Below are 25,833 nucleotides of genomic sequence, written 5' to 3' on the forward strand. Positions count from 1 at the left end.
GGATTGATTCAGTGACTGGGATAATTGGGATGGGAGTGTCTGAGACAGTGCGATTGGCACAGGACAGAGCAGCGTTTAGGGCTGTTGTACATAGGGTCTATGAGTTGCAAGTGACTCGGTGGCACATAATAACAACAACAACATATGTCAACCCATTGCCATGCTGCAGACACGTCTTCTACTTAGAAAACAAGCTTAATCTTTTTGATTCCATGCTCCTACCTCTAAACAACTTTCAGTATTGTCTTTAATTTTGATAATTTGATCATGATATGCCGTGAGTTTTTCTTTTGAGACCTATCCTCTTTGGGTTTGCTCAGCATCTTGAATGTATAGTTTCCCATTTTTCACAATATTTGGACATTTTCTTCTAGCAAGTATTCAGCCATTTTCTCTCTCTGGTTGATTTAAAAAGTTATTTTAGATTTTATTGTGGTAAATATATACACGGGAGCTCTGGTGGCCTAGTGGCAAGAAGCTGCGTTTCAATCCAGAAAGCTCCTGATTTGAGGCTACCTCAGGAGACAGATGGGCAGTCTCCTCCTATGTGATTAACTACCTCTGAAAACTTACTGGCAGTTCAACTATGGGTCAGTTCTGACTCTATAGTACAACTACAACAAATATATACAACATTAAATATGTGATTTTAAACATTCTTTTTTTAAAAAGAAGTTTATTTTATATTGGTGTGCATACAAAATTCGTATACATTCTTTCACACGTTTCATACTTTTCTTCATTCACATTGTGTTTCATACAATCATTCCTAGCCATTGTGTTTTGTAAAATAAGTCATCACTAAACTATGCTTAGGGAGTGCTAGTCGCCTAGTGACAAGAAGCTGTGCTGCAATCCTGAAGGCACATGGTTCAAATCCTCCAGCTGTTCTACAGGAGAAGAATGGGCAATCTCCTTCCATGCAATTAACTGCCTCTGAAAACCTGCCAGAGGGTCAGTTATAGGTTGGTTCTGATTCAACTGTGCACAATAACAGCAACAAACTATGCCCACTATTACCCTGTCTTTCCAGATCCCCACTGGATTGTTCGCATTTCCTTTACCCCCTCTTGCTCCACCCACAAAATTGTGCAACCCTATGATTTCCCTTTTCTTACCCTCATCTCTCCCTTGGGCCTTCATACTCATTTTACTAGTTTTTCTTCTGTTTTTATAATCATGGTTCTATGCAGTATTTGTCCTTATGAAACTGAGTTAGTTCACTCAGCATGATGCTCTCCAATCTCTCCCAAGTTATATAATATTTTTAAAAATCATTGCTCCTGAGTGCTGCATAGTATTCCATCATGTTAATGTACCACAGTTTCTCAATCCATTTGGTTGTGATTGGACATTTTTGCTGTTTCCATATTCTTGCATTGGTGAATAACACAGTTGTAAGCTTTGGTGTACAAATCTTTGTTTGTGATTAGTTATAATTTACTTGGGGTATATTCCTAGTCAAATAGCTGGGCGATAAGGAATTTCTGTCTTCAGGGGTTTTTTTAGGAAATGCCATACTGCCTTCCTGAGTGCTTGTACCATTTTACAATCCTACCAACAGTCTATAAAGTTCCTATCTCTCCACATCCTCTCCAACATTTATTGCTTTCTGTCTTGTTAAATTTAGCCTTTGTTAAACTGTCCTACTGGGCTGAGATGGTATCTCATAGTGGTTTGGATTTGCATCTCTCTTATTGCTAGTGACTTTGAGCATTTCTTCATGTGTCTGTTGGCCATTCAAATGTCTTTCTTTGTGAAAAGCCTTTCCATGTCTTTTGTCCATTTGTAATTGGATTATCAGTCTTTTTCTTGTCGATGCCCTGCAGTATTCTGTACACTTTTTTATGAGACCTTTGTCTGAGACAGTATTCCCAAATGTTTTTTCCCCAATCAGTAGGTTTTCTTTTCACCCCATTGGAATAAGTTTTTGAGGCACAGAAGAATTTAATCCTTAGAAAGTCCCATTCATCTATTTTATCATTTCCTGGTTGTGGATTTTTGGCTATATTTTCCAGCCTCTTTATATTATAGACTAGGCCTTCTAAGCTCGGCCCCACATTGTCTTTTATGATCTTTATGGTTTTGGGCTTTACTCCCACGTCTCTAATTCATCTTGAGTTGATTTTTGTATTTGAATTCAGATGTGCATTGAGCTTTCTGCAGGTAGCAGTCCAGTTTTGCCACCATTTACTGCTGTCTCTCTCTTTCTTCAATTCCCTTAACTGCTGTTTTATTTATTTTGCAGGGTCGCTATGAGTCACCTGCGTCTCGACGGCACTTAACAATAACATCAACAGAGAGAGAGAGAAAGAGAAAGAGAGAGAGAGATCAGCTGGCCCAGTGAAGTGATCAAGACAAAGGTGGGTGACTTTTAGTTAGCGGCCCTCAGGCCAGTCTTTCATTGTTTTTGTTCAGACATTCCTCTAGGTCATATAGCCCTGGTGTACAAGTTGCCGTCCCATGGTCACTTGTGGTTGCTGTGAGGCTGAACACTGTGACATGAATGTGTCAAATGCGTTAATGGTTGGCTACCCAACGCTCACTGAAAGTGGGGTGGAGCTCCCCGATTAAACAAGCGTGGAAGGAGTAGTGGCATCCACTTCCATAATAGCTTGCCTCCGGAAACCCTATGAACTTGGAGAGAGGATGAAAGGCACCCAAACATCAAGGACTCGCCTTCATAGGGTCGCTATGAGTCACCTGCGACTCGACGGCACTTAACAACAACAACAACAACAATTATTTAGTGATACTTCGTTTTACTTGGACAACAACTAATACCCTTGGAACCAGCAGTCAGGAAATCAGGAGACATACAACACTGGGAAAATCTGCAGTTAGGGACCTCTTTATGTTATTGAGGTGCAAATGATGTCAGTTTGAGGACTAAGGTGCATCTCATTCAGGCCATGATCTTTCTAATCACTTGCTATGCATCTGAGAGCTGGACCATGAATAAGGATGACAGAAAAGGAATTAATGCTTTTGAGCTGTGGTGTTGGAGAACAACATCCCACAGATAGTCAAAAGAACAAACAAATATACTTTGGAAAGATTGCAGCCAGAGTGCTCTTTGGAGGCAAAGATGATGAGGTTTCATCTCACATAATTTAGGTATGTTGCTAGGAGGGGCTATTTTTTGGAGAGGGACATGATGTTCAGAAAGATGGAGGGCGATGAAGGATAGGAAGACCCTCGACCAGGTGGATTGACATGATGACTGTGGCAATGGGCTCAGTGTGTCAGGAGGTGTGCGGATGGCACATGATAGGAAAGGGTTCAGATCTGTTATTCATAGGGTTGTTGTGGATTGTACTTGACTCAATGGCAACTAACCACAGCAATATAATTTTGTGTATTGATGTTGACCAAGGTTAAGTCTTCTTGATCTATTGTGCCTTTAGATAGTGGTTTTCCTTATCTTTTTGTGGTGGCTTTCATTCTGAAGTCTATTTTATCAGAGATTATTATTGCTACTCCTACTTTTTTGTGGATGCCATTTGCATGGCCTATTTTTCCCCTCAGCTTTTGACTTTGAGTATATCTTTCTCCTCATTTCTTAGATGTATCTCTTGTGATCAACATATTGATGAGTTTTATTTTTCCATCTATTACACTACTCTTTTTCTCTTAATTGGTGAATTTTGTCCATTCACATTAAATGTGTTTATTGACAGATCAGATTTTATCATTGCCATTTTGCTGTTTCTTTTTCTGTTGTTTCTAATTATTGTGGTCCATCCACTTTCTTTTGGTGTCTCTGTGTAAAGGACCCTATTTTAGAATTTCTTGTAGAGTTGGTCTTGTTTTCACAATTTTTTTAAGTGAAAGAAGGAGCTTTTCTGAAAATGACTTAATTTCTCCTTTGTATTTGATGGACAGCTTTACTGGGTTCAGGATCCTCAGTTGGCAGTTGTTTTCTTTTGGGTCTTATAGTTTCTGCTGTGATATCAGAACTTAATCTAATTATTTCTCCTTTTTAAATGACTATTTTTCTCATGCTTCTTTCAACCCTTATCTTTTATTTTTGAGAATTTGATTATAATATGTCTTGATGTTCTTTTATGTCTAGTCTAATTGGTGTTTGCCGAGTTTCTTGAAAGTGGATATCTCCGTTCTTCATAATTCCTGGGAAGTTTCCTTCTGGTACCTCTCCCATGATTTTCTCAGTGATTTTCCTGTCCTTTTCAGGTTCTGGAATTCTATCATATGTATGGTGTTCCTTTTCATATCATCCCACCTGATTCTAATGTTTTCTTCATGTCTCATCTCTAATTTTTCTTCTAGTATGTTTCCATTGAGGTTCTTGTCTTCCAGCTCACTGATTTTCTTCTCCACCTCTTCTGTTCTACTTTTCCCCCCTCCAACATGTCGGATACTTCTACCATTTTGGTCTTAATATTCTAGATTGCATTTTCATGCATTTCTGTTATTTCTAGTACTATGTTGGCTGTACCCTTTCTATCTTGTGATGATTTTTAAAGTCCTTATACCTCTTTATGCATAGTTTTAATTCTTTCATCTTTTGCCTTTTCCTCCACTATTGGTCAAATTCTTCCTCATAAATATATTTCTTCTGGCTCCTGTGTCTGTAATATTTGCTTTTTTAAAATGGCTTCTATTGTTTCTTCTACCATTTCCCCCTTCTTTTGTAGCTTTTTGAATCATTCCTCATAACTATATTTTCTGTAGTTCTCTATCTCTGAGGTATTCATGTTACTTCTGGCTTCCATTGTTTCTTCCATCTTTTGTACCTTCTTCTGTAACTGTCCATATGACTCCTTATCAACAGATACCTTCTTCTTCCCTGACTTTAGGGTATTCATTTGGCCTACAGTATGCTCTGATTTTTTTGGAGAAGGCTTAATATGTTTCTTTTTCACAATAATGAAGTGGCCTATTGCTTTCTTCAGATTATGTGAAGAGTTTTTTGGTGTTAGGTTGTTTCTATTGTGTCTGTGTAACATACGGATATTTTTTTATTATGATGGTGTTATTGATTATTTGCCAGCTTAAAATCTTCAGTTTATGAGGTTGGCCACTGACTCTACTGAAAGTCCTTTTTTTGAAAGTTTGTGTTTCCTAAAGTCCTTCCAATTCTTTCTGGTCTGCAGGAATCTCACTTTATTGTACTCCTCTCTCTCAAACTCTATTGTTTTCCTTCAGAGTTAGCAGACTAGTGTGAGACCAGATGCTCCATGTAAGCAGATTCTGTCCAGGAAGATTTCAAGGCAGCTTTCTCTCTAGCACTTCAGTGTGCCAGCTAAGAAAGTGAATCTCTCTCTTGTTTGTAGCTTCCTGTCCCAAACTCTATTGACCATTTATGGTCTCTCTTTTTTTTTTTGTACATCCCCATGGTTATAGGAATCCTTAAGTGGAGGAGCCTTTCTCCAAGGGAGTTTCATGCCTTTCTCTTTCCTGCAACTGAAAGTGCTAGATCTGGGAAACAGTGTCTCACCTGACGATGTCTTCTTTCCTGAAATTTATTGTCCTCTTTTGTCTCTGGAGTGACATATATTAGGGGTGCCAACTTAAGCAGTGTTTGTCTTCTCTCCTTGGTCTGCAGAGTGGCATGACGAGTTATTTCAACTCTCTTCTTTACTTTCTAGTGGTTCAGGGGTATGATCCTTGTCTTCAGTATTGTACTAGGTGAGGGCAATGTCTCGTCAGGATCCTGTATATTGGTGATGGCAGATGGGATGGTGTGAGGGAGAAGCTGGCAGCCTCCCTTTCCTGGGAGCATCTGTTGATGTTTCTGTGGGAGTAAGGACTGAGCTCTGGTGGCTCTCTGGTTAACTTTTTTCCCCTTCTTTCTTCCTGTTCTGGAATTCTAGATACATCTAAGTTATTCCTCTTGATAGTGTCCCATATAATTCTTACAATATCTCTATTTTCCTTCCTTATTTTTTTCTGATTGTTCCTCTCGCTGATTAGTATTGAAGAGTATGTCCTCTTCTGAGAATATGTCAATAATTCTGTGTTCCATTGATTCAGTTAAACATCATCCACTATTTCTCTTTCTGAAGCTTCAGCTTTAGTATTCCATATTTTCATTTGATGTTTTTATGTGATTTCTAATTTTCCATTTATTTTCTCTATTTGGTTTTATAATGTTAAAAATTCCATGTTTTCAATATTTTTCTCACACTGTAGAAGATATTTTTAGGGACCTCTCCAGGGTACTGAAGAGCAATGGTGTCTCTCTGGAGACTAAGGTGCATCTGATACAGGCTATGGTCTTCGCAATCACTTTTTATGCATCAGAGAGTTGGACAATGACTAAGGAGGATAGGAAGAGAATTGATGCCTTTGATCTGTGGTGCTGGAGAAGAGTATTGAATGTACCCTAGACTGCCAAGAAAACAAACAGATTCACCCTGGAGAGGGTTAAACCAGGGCTGCTCCTTGGAGGCAAGGATTCTGAAGCTTTGTCTGACATACTTTGGACATGTTGTAAGGAAGGAGAGGTCCTTGGAGAGGGACATCATGCTTGGGAGGGTGGAGGACAGCGCAAAAGGGGAAGACCATCTATGAGGTGTATTGATTCAGTGACTGGGGTAATCAGGATGGGTGTGTCGGAGGCAGTGAGAGTGGCACAGGATAGAGCAGGATTTAGGGCTGTTGTACATAGGGTTGCTATGAGTCGCAAGCAACTTGACTGTACATAACAACAACAAAAACAACAGAATATACTTATTATTTTTTGGAGTTCCTTATCAGGAAGTTGCAGTAATTTTTCCTTCATCTGAAAGATTTTATGATTCTGTTTATGTCACTTTTAAAATGGCACACAAGCAAAATACTGGTGATGATCATTAAAAACTGCTAGATTAGAAAATAGAGATAGAGTATTGCCAGATGTTCAAGCTGGATTTAGAGACCATGGGACCAGGTATATTATTGCTGATGTCAGATGAAAGCAAATAACACCAGAAAAATGTCTATATGTGCTTTATTGACTATGCAAAGGCATTTGACTGTGTAGATTATAGAAAATTTAATTATCATTGAGAGGAATGGGAATTTCAGAACACTTAGTTGTGCTCATGCAAGATCTATGCCTAGACCAAGAGGCAATTGCGTGACTAGGGCAAGGGAACACTGTTGTTGTTGTTGTTATGTGCCATCGAGTCACTTGCGACTCAGAGTGACCCTATGTACAAGAGCTCTATACGCTCTTCTATCCTGTGCCAACCTAGCCATCTCAAACACACTTATTCCCACCTCTCCAGTCACAGAATCGATCCATCTCATCAAAGGTCTTCCTCTCCTTCGCCGCCCCTCCACTCTGCCAAACATGATGTCCCTCTCCAAGGATCAGTCCCTCCTTGCAACATGCCCAAAATATGTCAGATGAAGCTTCAGAATCCTTGACTCCAGGGAATATTCTGGCTTCACCCTCTGCAGGACAAATCTGTTAGTTCTCCTAGCTGTCCATTCAACACTCTTCTCCAGCACCACAGTTCAAAAGCATAAATTCTCTTTCTATCAACCCTATTCACTGTCCAACTCTCTGATGCATAGCACGTAATTGAAAAGACTATCGCCTGGATCAGGCGCACCTTAGTCTCCAGTCTGACATCATTGCTCTTCAGTACTCTTGAGAGGTCCCTCACAGGAGACTTTCCCAATGCAATTAGTCTCTTGATTTCCTGGTTGTTGTTACCAAGAGTGTTGACTGTGGAGCCAAGTAAATTAAAACTGCTAACTATCTTAATCTCTTCACCATCCATACTGATTCTGCCAATTGGCTCAGTGGTTAGAATCTTTGTTTTCTTGATGTTGAGTTTCAGTCCATATAGGAGGCTGTAGTCCTTGATCTTCTGCAGCAAGCGCTTCAGGTCCTCCTCACTTTCAGCAAGCAGGGTTGTGTCATCTGCATAACGCAGGTTGTTGATGATTCTTCCACCAATCCTGGTGCCACATTCCTCTTCATTTAGCCCAGCATCTCAGATGATCTGTTCTGCATACAGATTGAAAAGGTATGGAGACAGAATACATCCCTGACGAACCCCCTTCTTGATTTTGAACCATGTAGTGTCTCCTGCTCTTTTCTGACAACTGCCTGTTGGTCCAAGTATAAGTTTCGCATTAGCACAATCAAATGTTCTGGGATTTCCATTCTTCTCACTACATTTTTAAAATTAAGAACGATGTGTTGCCTTTCTCCACTCCTATTTAATATGCATATTGAGCAAATGATTTGAGAAGCTGGACTCTAAGAAGAAGAATGTGGCATCAGAATTGGAGGAAGACTCATTGATAACCTTTGGTGTAGATGTCACAACCTTGTTTGCTGAAAGTGAGAAGACTTGACGTTCTTACTGCAGAAAGTTAATATGGATTGCATCTCTATGTCAAGAAAACAAAAATCTTTGCTACTGGACTGATAGACAACATCATGATCGATGAGAAAAGAGTGAAATTTTTAACAACATTACCTGACTTGGATTTACAATACAGCAACTTGATGTCAGATCAGGAGATCAGAAACCATATTGCACTTAGAAAGTATGTAGTCTTTTAGGGACCTCTCAAAATTATTAAGGAACAATGATGTTAGTTTGAGGACTAAAGTGTGTCTGATTCAGATAATTGTCTTTCCAATCATTTGCTATGCATCTGTGAGCCAAACAATAAGGATGACAAAATACAAATTGATGCTTTTCAACTGTGGTGATGGAAAAGAATACTGAATATCCCATAGACTGAAAAGAACAAACAGATATGTGTTGGAGAAAGTGCAGTGAGAGTGCTACTTTGAGGCAAAGATTATGAAGCTTTGTTTTGTATACTTTGGACATATTGTTCAGAGAGGCCATTCCTTGGAAAAGAACATCATGCTTGGAAAGGTGGAAGCACAGCAAAGGAGAGAAGATTCTCAACCAGGTAAATTGACACAGTGACTACAGCAATGGGCTCCAGTGTGTCAGAGATTGTAAGGATGGCCCAAGAAAGTACAGGATACAGATCTTTTGTCTATAGCGTCACTAAGAGTCATACTTAACTTGACAGCACCTAGCAACAACATCTTGTTTTTTTAGTGGTTTGAAGTGATTTGTTACCTCTGAGACAATGTATTGTCTTTGTACTATTTTGTTTTGATATATCTGATTCTTTCATATAAATGTATTATGAAGCTTGTGGGATTGGTGATACTTAGTGTTTCCCTTCCTGTCCTCTGATGGGTGTTGTAGAGGATGGAGGTATATATGCTTTTCTTTGTTTGACATTTGGGTTGAGCAGTCTAGGGAAGGCTCTTCTGGTGTAAGTAGTCTTTCATTAATCATGTGGAGTAGGAATTGGTCTTTACTTTTGACCAATGGCTGAAGCTATGCTAGTTATGTATGTGGCTAGACTATGTGACTTCTGTAGCTGTCTGTGTCAAAGAAAAGGGGGGAAAAAGCTAAACAAGGAATAACCAACTAACAACAAAACATCCCAAAACAAAATCAAGATTAGACAGTGAAAGAAAATAGAAATATGTATTTTGGAAGCATAAGTGACATTCACTTCCTAAACCACATGCCTGTGGAAACTCTATGAACTTTGATAAATGATAGAAAGGCCTCAGGCCTTTTGTTCATAGGGTCACTATGAGTCATGCTTGACTCTACAGCAATCAAAAAAAACTGTAACATATTAGTACAAAACTGAGGAAAATGAGATTAGAAATATGGGGGGGAAGAGGGAAGGAAGAAGATCAGCAAGGGAAAGGAAAAGAGCTAGAAAGAAGAAGAAGAAGAAGAAGAAGAAGAAGAAGAAGAAGAAGAAGAAGAAGAAGAAGAAGAAGAAGAAGAAGAAGAGGAGGAAGAAGGAGAAGAAGAAGAAGAACTGAACCAATCTCCCCTCCCTTAAAATGCCACAAATAAAACTCAGAAAAATAATGGGAAAGAAAAAATGACACAGAAAAAGGAGGAACCCTGGATGGGGGCTGGGTACATGATTGGAGCTCTTAACATTGCTGTGAGGGTGGATGTCAGATGTCTGTTCTTGGAAAGTGTGTCTGCCAACTAAACAGAAGTTTAGGCTTGAGGTGCCCTGTCAGGGCAGAGTTTCTGCTCATATGAGGGCCTGAGATGTATGCCTGGTAATGGGTTAGCACTTGCTATTTGTTATTCTGTCTTGTCAAGGATGGTGTCTTTGGCTGAGCAGGTTATGGGTGCAGACAGCAAATTTAGCCAGAGACAGTATATACTGCTGGTATGAAGTCACTGCCAGCCTAAGATCCTCAAGGATAGACTATCTATCAGAGGCATGGACCTCAGTCTGAGATGGTATCCTCACCAATTTAGGGACTCATTATAGGGTAGGCATAGCACAGATCACTGGCATCTGGAGGGGAAGTGTCTCTGAATGTAGCTCTGTATGTGAGCTCAGTTCCAGATATGAAATAGTGTAAGCCTAGTCTGAGGTGGGGCTGGGACTTGGTGAGTGGTGGTGGGGAAAAGTAACTCCCCTAGCTCCCAGGCGAGTATGGATACTAAAAAGGAGATAACATCCTTCTTGTCAGTCAGCTACTGGTGTGGACACAGCCACAACTACAGGTCTTGGCCATTCAGAAAGTCACCTGTAGATGTTCAAAAGGGTGGGCATTTACAGTTTTCTGTTCTCATGGTTCCTTTTTATTTATTTATTTTTAATCGAGTATAATCACCTGTATCTGTTATCTTGTTTTTTAGTGTCTTCATAGAAGAGGGTCTGGGTTGCCATCTGCCTAATCAGTTATCTTTTCCAGAAATTTTCAGTCAGTTTTTTGGTACAGTGACTCTGTGTATTTCTTTCATTTTCTCCCCCAATTCTTCATGTGTCACTCAATATTTTGCCTTTAGAATCTCTTAGTATTTCAACTTCAGGTTACATCTTCTTTCTTCTTCACTCTTTAAGTATGGAAAATGATAAACATGTTCTTCCCTTTTGGTTTCCTAACTACAGTCTTTTTACATTTCATTATAATACTTAGCTTTGCCTTATTGAACTGCCCTTTGAAATTTTATGTTCAACTCTCTTACTTCTTTATTTCTTTCACTTGCTTTAGCTTTTCTATGTACTAGAGTAAGTTTCAAAGTCTTTTATGATGCCTATTTTGGCCACTTCTTTCTCATGTCCTCACATCCCCCATAATTATGGTGTTTATTGTTGTTAGGTGCTATCGAGTTGAGTATGACTTATATAGTGACTGTATGAACAGCAGATATGAACCCTGTCCTATCCTGTGCCATCCTCACAATCTCTGACCCACTTGAGCCCATTGCTGTAGTCAGTGTGTCAATCCAACTTGTTGAAGGTCTTCCTCTCTTTTGTGTGTCCTTCACTTTTTTAAATATGATGTCCTTTTTTCCAAGGAATAAGCTCTCTTAACAATATGATCTAAACACATGAGATGAAACATTGTCCTCTTTGCCTCCAAAGAGCACTCTGGTTGCACTTTCCCCAAGACATATCTGTGTTTTCTGTTGGCAGTTCATTCAGTATTCTTCTCCATATTCATTGCCCAGATGCACAGTAAGTGACTGAAAATAATAGTGTTTATTAGGGAAGTCCAAAGGTTATAATTCATGTTGGTAACAATTGCTCAGTCAGGACAGTGTATGAAATGTGCTTGCTGGCACCCAAGCCTGTAGCTTTGAGGCTTTAGGCCATGGTTACAGTGTTCTTAGTCCTGCCAATTATGGTTTCTTCCCTCTAGTCCTCCAAAAAACTTGAGCAAAGGCTCCTAGCACTGGTTCTGCAGGGTAGCATTCTTAAGGTCAGGCCATCTCATGCCAGGACTCTGGTTTTTTTTTTCTTCTTTCTTATGTTTTAATGACTTTTTGTTTTCCACATATATGATATCCTTGATATTATCCTTCAACTTGCCTGGCCTTTGGAGATTAGTATTCAAAACATCAAGTATAAAGTGTCTCATAACAAAAGTTTACAGACTACTACTATACGGTCTTCATCAGGGAGCACTGGTGGCCTAGTGGCAAGAAGCTTCACTACAATCTCAAAGGCATGCAATTAAAATCTGCCCACAGGAGAAGGAGGGGCAATCTCCTCCTATGCGATTAACTGCCTCTGAAAACCCACCAGAAGGTCAGCTATGGGTTGTTTATGACCTGATGGTACACAACAACAAATACAGTCTCCACAAGAAAAAAAACTAACCCAATTACAAAATGGACAAAAGACATGGAAAGAATTTTCACAGACATTTGGATGACCAACAGATACAAAAAGAAATGCTCAAAACCGACGACAAAGAGATGCAAGTAAAAACCACAATGAGATACCATTTCACCCCACTGGCAGTGGCAAATTTTAATAGGACAGGGAACAAAAATGTTGGAAAGGATGTGAAGAGGTGGGAACTCCAATCACTGTTGATGGAATTGTAAAATGATACAGCTATCTGGAATGCAGTTTGGCATTTCCACAAAAAGCTGAACATAGATATTCCTTCTGACCCAGCTATTCCACTGTTAGAAATATATTCTGAGGAAGTTAGAACTGAGACATAAATGGAGATTTATACACTGATGTTCATAGCAGCATTATTCACAATCATAAGAACATGGAAACAGCCTAAATGTCCAAAATAAAAAAACAAAACAAACAAACCTCCCCCACAAACCAAACAAAAAATGAATGGATTGAGAAATTGTGGTACACAATGGAATACTATGCAACATTCAGGAGTAATGTTTTAGAAAAATGCTAAATAATGTGGGAAAGACTTGAGGGCATTATGCTGAGTGAAATAACTCAGTTTCATAAGGATAAATACTGCATAAGACAATTATTGTAAAAGTAGAAGGATACCTAGTAAAATGTGTATGAAAATTCAAAGGAGGAAGGGGAGGGAGCAGGAGGCTGAGGGTGGGCAGGAGGGAAGTAACAGGGTTGCAGAATTTAGTAGACAGAGGGAGAAGGTAAAGGAAATGTGAAAGATCCAGTGAGGATCTAAAGATACAGGGTAATGATGGGCATAGATCAATGGTGATTTTATAAAACTCAATGTATGGGAATGATTATATGGAACATAATGTGAATGAAGGAAAATATGGAACATAATGTATATGAATTTGTATGGAAATAAATATGAAAAAAAATCAAAACATCAACTCTATTCTTGAAATAATATCTAAATTATGGTGAAATAAAGTCAAGGTTGTATTTTGACTCTCTTGGGCTTATTTTAATTTTTCAGCTTCAACTTGAACTTGCATGTGAACAAAGTATGATCTATTCTACAGTCGTCCTTTGGCCTTGTTCTGACTGAAGATATTGAGCTTCTTCATCATCTAATTCAATAGATGTAGTGATGTGATTGTTTTGTATTCCATCTTTCAAGGTCACATGGTCTTTGTTTGTGACTTTAAAAAATGTATTTGCAATGAAAAACTAACTCACTGGCCATACCACTTTATATCATAATATTTGTTTTTTGGAATAAATTATTTTTTAATAGTAATTTTTTAGAATAAAAGAAGGGCTGTGCAATGTGTAGGCAGTATGTGCAACTCTCCCCTTTGAATAGGCTTAGGCTGACCATTCTAGAAAACCACTGAGACCCCAAGCTCAGTGTGCAGAAGTCTGCTGTGCTGAAAATACAAGAACCATAAATGGCATATGTGTCATGAGATCTTTTGTTTCATTTCTATCGTTAAAATTCTGATTTGACTACTCTTTCTTCATTTCCAACTTCTGCATTCCAGTAATCATTATTATTAATACATTATTATTAATACATCTTGATTGTACATTTGGTTCATTTCAGACCAAAAGAAGAAGTTCAAACCCAGATGTTGACAGAAATCTTCAATTTCTTCATCTTTCACTTTAGTAGTTGGTGCTTAAATTAGAATTTTAGTCGTATTAGCAGATCTTTCTTGTGTACATGTGGATATTGTCCTATAACTAACTGCATTGCACTTTAGGACAGATCTTGAAATGTCATTTTTAATGATTAATGTGGTGTTATTTTTTAAAAAATTGTCATTCCAGGGACAGTAGACCATATAATTGTTGTTGTTGTTATGTGCTGTCGAGTTGCTTGCAACTCATAGCGACCCTATGTACAACAGCCCTAAACTCTGCTCTGTCCTGTGCCAATCGCACTGTCACCGACACACCCATCCCAATTACCCCAGTCACTGAATCAATCCACCTCATAGAGGGCCTTCCCCTCCTGCGCTGTCCCTCCACCCTACCAAGCATGATGTCCCTCTCCAAGGACTGGTCCCTCCTTACAACATGTCCAAAGTATGTTAGACGAAGCCTCAGAATCCTTGTCTCCAAAGAGCTGCCCCCGGTTTAACCCTTTCCAGGATGAATCTGTTTGTTTTCCTAGCACTCCACGATACCCTTAGTACTCTTCTCTAGCACCACAGCTCAAAGACATCAATTCTCCTTTTATCCTCCTTAGTCATTCTCCAGCTCTCTGAGGCGTAACAAGTGATAGCAAAGACCATGGCCTGAATCAGACGTACCTTAGTCTCCAGAGAGACACCATTGTTCTTCAGTACGTTGGAGAGTTCCCTTACAGCAGACTTTCCCATCGCAATATGTCTTTTAATTTCCTGGCTACTGTGAAGCCAAGCAGACTAAAGCTGTGAACAGTCTCAATCTCTTCGACATCCATCATGATGCTGCCTATTGGCCCAGTGGTGAGTATTTTTGTTTTCCTGACATTGAGCCTCAATCCATTCTGAAGACTACAGTCCTTGATCCTCGGCAGCAAGTGCTTCAGGTCCTCCTCAGTTTCAGCAAGCAGGGTTGTGTCATCCGCATAAGGCAGATTGTTGATAGATCTTTCACTAATCCTGACCTGACATTTCTCTTCATAGAGCCCATCCTCCCGGATGATCTGTTCTGCATACAGGTTGAAAAGGTACAGAGACAGGACATATCCCTTGCGTATGCTCTTCCCAATTTTGAACCATGCAGTGTTTCCTTGCTCTGTTCTGATGACTGCCTCTTGGTCTAAGCAGAGGTTTCGCATTAGCATGATTAAGTATTCTGGGATTCCCATTCTTCTCAGAGTCAGCCACAGTTTGTTATGATCCACACAGTCAAACGTCTTTGCATAATCAATGAAACACAGACATTCCTCTGGTGTTCCCTGCTTTCAGCTAAGATCCATCTAACATTAGCTACAATATCCCTAGTACCATGACCCCTTCTAAACATAGCCTGGACTTCTGGCAGTTCTCTGCTGATGTGGTATTCCAGTCGTTTTTGGATATTCTTCAGTAGAATCTTGCTTGCATGTGAAATCAATGATATTGTTCTGTAGTTTCCACACTCAGTTGGGTCGCCCTTCTTTGGGATGGGAACAAATATATAGACCTCTTCCAGTCAGTTGGCCAAGTGGTTGTTCTCCAGATTACTTGGTGAGCACGTCCAGGGCAGCATCTGTTAGCTGAAATATGTCAATTGGTATACCATCTATGGTAATAGCAGCCAGTTCAGCTCACTAATGTCCAGGGTATTGGTCTGTAGGTATTTCTTTTTGTTTTTGACAACCTTCAATTTTCCTAGATTCATATTTTGTATATTCCATGTTCCTATTGTTGTTTGTGTTATTATGTGCCATCGAGTTGCCTTCAACTCATAGCGACCCTATGACCAAGAGCCCTAATTGCCGTTCTATTCTGTGCCAACTTTGCCGTCTCAAACACACTCATTCCCACCACTGCAATCACAGAATTGATCCATCTCATCGAGGGTCTTCCTCTCCTGCACCGTCCCTCCAGTCTCCCAAACATGATGTCCCTTTCCAAGGACCAGTCCCTCCTTACAACATGCCCAAAATATGTCAGACGAAGCTTCAGAATCCTTTACTTCAAGGAGTATTCCAGCTTCACCTTCTCCAGGACAAACCTGTTTGTTCTCCTAGCAGTCCATGATATACTCAACACTCTTCTCCAGCACCACAGCTCAAAGGCATCAATTCTATCTCTATCATCCCTATTCACTGTCCAGCTCTCCAATGCATAGCACATAATTGTGAAGACTATAGATAGCCTGGATCAGGCGCACCTTAGTCTCCAGCCTGATGTCGTTGCTCCTCAGTACTCTTGAGAGGTCCCTCACAGCTGACTTTCCCAGTGCAATTCGTCTATTGATTTCCTGGCTGCTGCTACCAAGAGTGTTGACTGTGGAACCAAGCAAACTAATACTGTTAACTATCTCAATCTCTTCACCATCTTTACTGATACTGCCAGTTGGCCCAGTACTGAGAATCTTTGTTTTCCTGACATTGAGCCTCAATCCATATTGGAGGCTGCAATCCTTGACCTTCTGCAGCAAGTGCTTCAGGTCCTCCTCCGTTTCAGCAAGCAGGGTTGTGTCATCCACATGACACAGATTGCTGATGACTCTTCCACCAATCCTGATGCCACATTCCTCCTCGTACACACCAGCATCTCAGATGATCTGTTCTGCATACAGACTGAAAAGATATGGAGACAAAATACATCCCTGATGGACCCTCTTCTTGGTTTTGAACCATGTAGTGTCTCCTTGCTCTGTTCTGACAACTGGCCTTGGTCCACGTATAGTTTTTGCATTAGCACAATCAAATATTCTGGGATTCCCATTTTACTCAGGGTCAGCCATAGCTTATTGTGATCCACACAGTCAAAAGCCTTTGCATAGTCAATGAAGCACAGATTGACATTCTTCTGGTATTCTCTGCTTTCTGCCAAGATCCATCTAATATTAGCTATAATAGCCCTAGTACCACGACCTCTTCTAAATCCAACCTGCACATCTGGCAGTTCTCTGTTAACATATTGTTCCAAACATTTTTGGATAATTTTCAGCAGAATCTTGATTGCATGTGATATTAATGATATTGTCCGATAATTTCCGCACTCTTTCGGGTCACCTTTCTTTGGAATGGGAACAAATATTGATCTTTTCCAGTCAGTTGGCCAGCTGGCTGTCCTCCATGTTTCTTGGCACAGCTTAGTGGTCACATCCAGGGCAGTGTCTGTTTGTTGAAATGAATCAATTGGTATGCTGTCAACTCCTGGAGCCTTGTTTTTGCCAGTTCCTTCAGAGCAACTTGAACTTCCTCCTTCATCACCATAGACTCTTTCTCATATGTTATTTAATGAAATTCTTCTGTGTTAGCCAATTCCTTCTGATACAGTGACTCTATGTACTCCTTCTATCTTCTTTTGATACTTCCTGGATCATTCAACATTCTACCCAAACTATCTTTAAGTATTGCCACCCATGGCTTGAATTTGTTTTTCAACTCCTTCAGCTTAAGAAATGCTGAGTGAGTTTGGCACTTTTGATTTTCTGACTCCAGCTCTCTGCACATTTCATTATAGTATCTTGCTTTGTTGTCTCAGGCTGCTTTTTGAAATTTTCTGTTTGGCTCTTTGATTTCTTGGTTTCTTGCTTTAGCTTTGGCTACTCGGTGCTCTAATGCAATACGCAGAGTCTCATCTGACATCCATCTTGGTCTTTTCGTCTTCTTCAGCCTTTGTAATGACCATTTGCACTCTTCCTGGATGATACCATTGATATCCTCCCACAATGCATCTGGTCTTCACTCATTAGTATTCAGGGCCTCAAACCTGTTCCTGAGATGGTTTTGAAATTCAAGTGGGGCAGACTTAAGGTAAAATTTTGATTCCTGTGGATTTGATTTAATTTTCCTCAACTTCAGCTTGAACTTGCATATTAGTAGTTGGTGGTCTGTACCACAATCAGCACTCAGCCTGGTTTTCACTGCCAATATTGAGCTTCTCCAGCGAGTCTTTCCACAAATGTAATTGATTTGATCCCTATGTATGCCATCAGGTGAAATCCATGTGTGTAGCCTGCATTATTTTTCTTACAAAAGGTATTTGCAATGAACAAATAATTCAATGTGTAGAACTCTATCATTCTGTCTCCAGCCTCATTTCTCTCTCTGATCCCATATTTTCCAGATAATGATCCTTCTCCCCGTTCCCAACTTCTGCGTTCCAGTCGCCCATTATCAATGCATCTTGATTGCATGTTTGATCAATTTCTGACTGCAAAAGTTGGTAGAAATCTTCCATTTTCTTCTCTTTGGCTCTAGCTGTTGGTGTATGTATTTGAATGATAGTGGCATTCACTGGACTTCCTTGTATACATATGGATATTATCCTGTTGCTCACCATATTGTATTTCAGGATGGATCTAGAAATGACTTTTTAAATTATGAAACCAACCCCATTTTTTCTCACCTTTTCATCCCTGGCATAGTAAATCATATGATCATATGATTAAAAATGTCCCATGCCAAGCCATCTCATTTCGCCAATACCTAGTATGCCAATATTATGTGTTCCATTTCTTTCTTAACAATGTCCAATTTTCCTACATTCATGCTTTTCACATTCCATGTTCCAACACTAGTGTCTGCTTACAGATATTTGCAACTGTTTCAACTTATTTTGAGTTCTGCCACATTAACTGATCATCTTTCATTGACTGAAAGCTTTAGTCTATTTCATTAAGGCAGGGTCCACTTTGAGGAGCTGGTGTTCCTATCAAAAGAACAAATATGTCTTGTGGGAAGCACAACCAACATGTTCCTGAGAGATAAGGATGATCAAACTTTGTCTCTCATACTTTGGGCATGTTTCCAGGAAAAGTAAGTCCTTGGGAAAGACAATATATATACTTAGAAAAGTTGTGAGTCACTGAAAGAGAGGAAGACTCTCAATGGGATAGATTGACATATGACTGCAGTAGTGGGTTTGCACAAGGCAGAGATTGTAAGATGGCCCAAGATAAGGAAAGGTTTCGATCTGTTCTTCACAGGGCTGCTATGAGTTGGAGTGGACTTGATGTCACCTAACAACAATCACTTTAATGAGGCAACTCTTCCACAGTAGTATTTTAAATGTCTTTCAACTGGATGGTTTCATTTCCTGCCATTGTCTGAGACAATGGCAGGAAATACTGCTAGACATTGTATTTTTTAATGGCCCATTATTTCAGAAGTGCATTGGCAAGACTATGTTGTCATTTATCTTACTCTAGAAGCTCCTCCCGAAACCTGTCCATCATGAATGACCCTTCTGGTATTTGATATACTAGTGGTATAGCTTCCAGCATCACAGCAATAAGCAACCTAATACAGTATGACAAACTGATAGATGAATGGTGGTCCACTGCTGTTTTATCTGCCTTGGTGATCTCCTGAACCATTTTTTCAGCCTCTGAGCTTATTTCCTAACATTCTTCACAAAAGGTTTGTAAAGATCAGAAAATATAATGGGTGGCTTAAACTGATGGAATTGATAATGACATATATCCTTCAAGTCCTACTTCAGTCAATGCTTCAATAATATCTCAAAAAGTCATTTTCCTACCCACGTTGAAACATGATGAACCTCAGTTTTTACTGACATTTTGGCATTTGTCTCTCTTCTTTGGGCTTTCTTGCACTCATTATAATGTGAGATATAGTGACTCTTTGCGGAGTAAAGGAGTCAAGAAAGAGGAAGAATGTTGTTATGTGCTGTTGAGTCACCCTATGTCTGAAGCCTGCCTTATCCTGAGCCAGGCTCATGGACACTTAACAGCTACCCTCATTACTCCAGTACTCTACTTTTGATGTCCTTCTCCAAGACCAGTCTCTCCTGGCCATGTGCTTACTGTACGTGAGACAAAGCTTTAAAATCCCAGCCTCCATGGAGAAACTTGGTTTCATCCTCTCCAAGTCAGGCCTGTTTGTTCTCTTGAAGGTTTGTTCTTTTCGTATGTTTAATGCTCTTACCACAGCTCAAAAGCATCAATTCTTCTTCTGTCATCTTTAGTCATTGTTGAGCTTTCTAATGCATAGCAAGTAATTGCAAAGACCATGGTCTGGATCAGGCGCACCTTAGTCTATAGACTGACATCGTTGCTTCTCAGTACTCTGGAGAGGTCCCTGACAGCAGATTTTTCCAGTAAAATTAATCTTTTGATTTCCTGGCTTTTGATGCCAAGAGTGTTGATTGTAGAGATGAGCAAGCAGAAATGGTTAACAACCTTAATCCCTTCTCCATCTATTATGGTGCTGCCAACTGGCCCTGTGGTGAGAATCTTTTGCACAGTCTGTGAAACACAGATAGCTATCCCTTTGGTACATTTTGCTTTCTGCTAAGATGCATCTGACATTGGCGATAATGTCTCTAGTGCCACAAATTCTTCTAAACCCAGTTTGTATTTCTGGCAGTTCTCTGTCAATGTACTGTTTCAGTCATTTCTGGATAATCTTAGCAAGATTTTGCTTGTATGTGATATGAGTGATATTGTATGATAATTTCCACACTCTGTTGGGTCACCTTTTTTTTTTTTTTGATAGGTATAAATATGGATCTCTTCCAGTCAGTTGGCAGGTAGTTGTTCTCCAGATTTCTTCACAGAACTTGGTGAGTACATCCAGGCAGCTGTTTGTTGAAAAATATTAATTGGTATTCCATCAATTCGTGGGCCTTATTTTTTTGCCAAGTCCTTCAGAGCAGTCTGCACTTCCTCCTCCATTACCATTGCCTCTTGATTATATTCTGTTTCTTGAAATTCTTCTGTGCCAGCCAATTCTTTTTGGTATGGTAACTCTGTATACTCTTTCATTGTACTTTAATGCTTCCTAGATCATTCAATATTCTGCCTGTAGAATCCTTAAGTATTGCAACCTTAGGCTTGAATTTTTCTTTAGTTTCTTCAGCGTAAGAAATACTGAGAAAAAGAAGGAAAGAATGCTGAGCAAAAAAAATAAAAAAGAAATGCTGAGCAAGTTTGGCCCTTTTGATTTTCCAACTCCAGTTCTTTGCACATTTTATTATAATACTTTACTTTGTTTTCCTGTACTGTCCTTTAAAATATACATATATATATATCTCATATAAGTATATATACAATTTTTATTTTATACTGGTTTATATTGGTCTACTTATAAAGTTCATAAGCATTGTTCTTCACACTGGATCTTTCCCATTTCCTTTACCCACCTCTCCACACTGCCCTTTGAAATCTTCTATTCAGCTCCTTAACTTCTTTATTTTTTCTCTTTGCTTTGACTCTTCAGTGCTCTAATTTAATATTGAGAGTCTCTTCTGACAACCATCTTGATCTTTTTTTTTTTTCTTTATTTGTCTTTGTAATGACATTTTGTGTTCTTCATGGGTGATATTCTTGATATCCTTCCATAGCTCATCTGGTCTTTGTTCATTAGTGTTCAAGGCCCCAAACCTATTCCTGAGTTGATTTTTAAATTTAAGTGGGATAGACTCAAGGTCAAATTTTAATTCCTGTGGATTTGATTTTACCTTCTTTAGCTTTAGTTTGAACTTCATATGAGTTGTTGACAGTTTGTTCCACAATTAGTAGCTGGCCTAGTTTTTACTGCTGATATTGAACCTCTTTCCAATGATTCTTTCCACAAATGTAATTGATCTGATTTCTGTGCATACCATCAGGTTAAATCCTTGTATATAGTCTGCATTTCTGTTTCTTATAAAAGGTGTTTGCAATTAATAAATCATTGATTCTACAGAATTCTATCATTCTATCCCCAGCTTAATTTCTGTCACCAAGTCGATGTTTTCCGACTACTGATCCTTCTATCCTGTTCCCAACTTTTGCATTCCAGTCACCCATTATTATTAATGATCATGGTTGCATGTTTGATCAATTTCTGACTAAAAAGGTTGATAGAAATAATCTATTTCCTCCTCTTTGACTCTCTATATTTTAATAATAGTTATATTCACCAGACTTCCTTGTATGGCTATGGATATAATCCTTTCAAAATGACCTTTTTAACCATGACAGTAATCCCACTTTTCCTCACATTTTCATCTCCAGCATAGTAGATTATAAGATTGTCTGATTCAAATGTCTCATGCCAATTTCATGAATACATAATACGTCAGTATTTATACATTCCATTTCTTTCTTGAAAGTTTCCTATATTCATGCTCCTCGTGTTCTATATATTCCAGTCATTAGTGTCTGCTTACAACTCTTCCTCCTCCTTTGTGTTTCCAAATTTGAGGGCTCAGCCTCAGGATCCATATCTGCTAGTCTGCTCTAAGTGTACTCTGCTGTACACAAGGTTTTTGAAGGCCCGTTATATTTTGGAAGTGGATGGCCAATTCTTCTTCCTACACTGTCTTAATTTGGATGCTCAGCTTCTGAACAATATTTGACAGAAAAGCATTTTACTGAAAGGAGCAGATGAAAGACACTTCTCCCTTACAGAACTAACTAATGGATTCAGTGTGGTGCCCCCACCTCCCACATGTGCCTTGTACCTTCCTTTTCTCTGCTCCATCAGCATCCCCTTGCATTCTTGCGTACTCTGTCCAGACCCTTGATATGATGTCTCAGGCCACAGATAAATTTTGTGATGCCGTGTGCCTTGCACTGCTGCTGCCCTGTCATGCTGCTGCTGGTCTTTCACACTGTTGCCTGTTTCAAGTTTAGGAAGATTTAAATCCAAATCTCCTGGAGCATCTTTAGGGAAGGATTTTTGTCTGAGGCAGTTCAAAACTGTTTTCCCAGTGCTACCTCAGACAAAAATCCTTCAATGAGGTGGATTGACACAGTGACTGCAATAGTGGAGTCCAGCATGTCAGATATTGTGAGATCAGTACAACAATTACCACCTTGAAAGCCCATACTTGTGTGAGTTTTTTTACATTCTTTTTTTTATACATTCAACTATAAGCTATCAGGAGTCAAGCAATCTGGCCGGTTTTGAGCAAAGTTTATCAATTTGTTATAGTGTGGAACCTGCCTACTTGGGGGAGATAGAAAGCTTTTAAAGGGGCCCAGGGTCTGATAAACCTTGCCTGGCCAGGATTCAGTAGTGGAGGAGCTGAGTTATAAACGAAAACTAACCAAAACCTCTTTATTCAGTCACTGAAGAGAAAATTGTGGACAGTTATGATGATCTAACAGAAGTCTAGCCTGGCTTTAGAATGAACTGACTGGATAACAAGAGAGAAGTCGCAGGACCATAGCTGCTTTTCTGCACTCACTCCAGTGTGGTTGTTTCTCAGCTCACTCTCAGTCACTTATTGCTGTAAAATTGAGACTGACTCATAGCTGGTTTTCAGAGGCTGTCAATTACATGGAAGGAGACTGTCCACTTTTCTCTCATGGAGCAGCTAGTAGATTAAAAGCACCTGTATTTGTACTGGCAACACAGCTCTTTATACTCACTTGACCACCAGAGTTCCCTATAACTGACGTTTAAAAACTGGAATTATGCAGTGATCACATTCCTTCATTGTGATTCCAGGATCATAGGTATAATTGTGATCATCATTTGATGTTTCCAGTCTGTGTTAAAGAATGTTTTTGTTGTTATCATGTGCCATCGAGTCGCCTGTGACTCGTAACGACCCTATGTTAGAGCCCTAAATGCTGCTCTATCCGGGGCCAATCTTATTGTCTCCAACACACCTATCCCCATTACCCCAGTGACTAAATCAATCCATCTCACTGAGTGCTTTCCTCTCCTGTGCTTTTTCTCTACCCTCCCAAGCATGACATCCCTCTCCAAGGACTGATCCCACCTTGCGACATGTCCAAAGTATGTCAGACAAAGCTTCAGAATCCTTGCCTCCAAGCAGTCGCCTGGCTTCACCCTCTCCAGGATGAATTTGTCTGTTCTCTTAGCAGTCCACGGTTCTCTTAGCAATACCCTTCTCCAGCACCACAGCTCAAAGGCATCAATTCTCCGCCTATTATCCCTAATCATTGTCCAGTTTCAGATGCATTGCAAGTAATTGCAAAGATCATGGCCTTGATCAGGCACACCTTAGTCTCCAGACTGACATTATTGCTCTTCAGCACTTTCGAGAGATCTCTGACAGCAGACTTTCCCAGTGCAATTAATCTTTTAATTTCCTGGCTGCTGGTACCAAGAGTGTTGACTGTAGAGCCAAGTAAACTGAAGCTGTTAACAATCTCAATCTCTTCACCATCCATCATGATGCTGCCAATTGGCCCAGTGGTGAAAATCTTTGTCTTCTTGATGTTGAGCTTCAATCCATACTGAAGGCTGCACTCCTTGACCTTCTGGAGCAAGCACTTCAGTTCCTCCTCAGTTTCAGCAAGCAGGGTTGAGTCATCTGCATAACACAGATTGTTGATAAGTCTACCTCCAATCTTGATGCCACATTTTTCCTCATAGAGCCTAGCTTCCCGGATAATCTCTTCTGCATATAGATTGAAAAGACATGGAGATAGGAACCATGCAGTGCTTCCTTGCTCTGTTCTGATGACTGCCTCCTGGTCCAAGTAGAGTACCAAGAAACTGCATTGCAATCTTGAAGGCACACAGTTTGAGGCCACCAGCTGTTCCATGGGAGGAGGATGAGCAATATCCTCCCATGTGTTTAACTGCCTCTGTAAATCCTCCAGAAGGCCATCTATGAGTTGGTTCTGACTCTACAGAACGCAACAAGAATGTTAAAGAATGCACCAATTAAATTACTCTTGCCTTGGATAGCTTGGCAGTGCATACCAGAGAAGCACTTATATAGAGTGGTTAGTCACTCGTGAAATCAGATGCATAACATTTGAATTGGACCTCAAGGTCTTAACTGATTATGGGACTATATACATATGTAGACATCATGATTATTCCACTTCTAATTACAAAATAATATAGGAACTTTCTGACTTTATTTACCTGCATCCAAAACCCTATGTAAAATAACTCACACCTCAGAAGTGCTGTTGTTTTCATGGGTAATGAGCAAGATCTTTGTGTTGAAAGGTCAGAACGGGGGAAATTCATGAAGGACATGCAAGATGAGTCAGTGTGGAGCTGTGCCTTTGAATCTGTTGTGGGTGACAGTCCTACATATGCCAAGTATTTCCACTTAGAAAGTCTGAACACTAGTGTCAAATACCTACTGTGTTCTTATAGAAGAAATAAAGCACCATGTTGGCAAGTCGAGAATAGCACCAATGTCCATGGACAATTAACAGTCTCTCCAGGTACCGGAATCTTGGCACTGCGAAGTCACTGGCCATCACCACCTTGAAAGGGAGAGGGACTCACATTATTTGAGAGATTTCCACTTGTATCATGTATGCCACTGCTTTCCAAGATACAAGCCAATAAAATAAAACTCAGATTTTGAATACTAGGTAGATGTAACTGGACTGGATTTCTCTACTATGGACTCCTCGTTATCTCCTAAATGCCAAAATGTAGTCTCATAGGGTGATCAGAAAATATTGATTGAGGGATTGACTCAGTAACCATTTACTGAACACTTAACATGTGGAAAAAATTCTATTCCAATAATCACTCATTCTCACGGCCATCGAGTCAGGGCCTTCTCAGACACCCTCCATCAGGTTTCCAGTGCTGAAAATAAGAATAATAGAAGATCATCCATCTGATTCAAACCACCAAAGCCTCACATCCTTTGGGTTGGCAGTGCAACTTACTATGGACTAGCCCACCAGATTTCCCTATGAGCATTCTAAATGAGGAATCTTACTTTATAGGAATCAACTAATGCTTCAGATATATGCAGTTGATGGATTTTTAAGATTTTCTTTCTTCTTTTATACCCTTTATTAGCAAGTTAAAACTTACTGAGACAGATAAAGTTTTAAATCTAAACCTGACTATGATCTTAACCCACAGGAAACATAACCATCCCTTAACATGTGCAGGTAGAGATGTGGACCATCTTATTAGGTTGTTGTTGTTGTTGTTATGTGCCGTCGAGTCGTTTGCGACTAATAGCGACCCTATGTACAACAGCCCTAAACCCTGCTCTATCCTGTGCCAATCTCATTGCCTCCGACATACCCATCCCGATTACCCCAGTC

The 25,833-nt window shown here is 39.7% G+C and overlaps 1 protein-coding gene across 1 annotated transcript in view; it reads right to left on the minus strand.

Annotated features, from left to right (window-relative positions):
• Window positions 1–25,833, minus strand: part of LOC102848552 (probable phospholipid-transporting ATPase VA-like) — a 664,838-nt gene that overhangs the window by 64,728 nt on the left and 574,277 nt on the right. The window contains 1 exon segment of the mRNA XM_006892177.1: window positions 24,901–25,026. Coding sequence (XP_006892239.1) covers window positions 24,901–25,026 — 126 coding nt within the window.

This window comes from Elephantulus edwardii, unplaced genomic scaffold, assembly GCF_000299155.1.
Source record: "Elephantulus edwardii isolate Elephantulus edwardi_28Jun2011 unplaced genomic scaffold, EleEdw1.0 scaffold00111, whole genome shotgun sequence".
Lineage (NCBI taxonomy): Eukaryota > Metazoa > Chordata > Mammalia > Macroscelidea > Macroscelididae > Elephantulus > Elephantulus edwardii.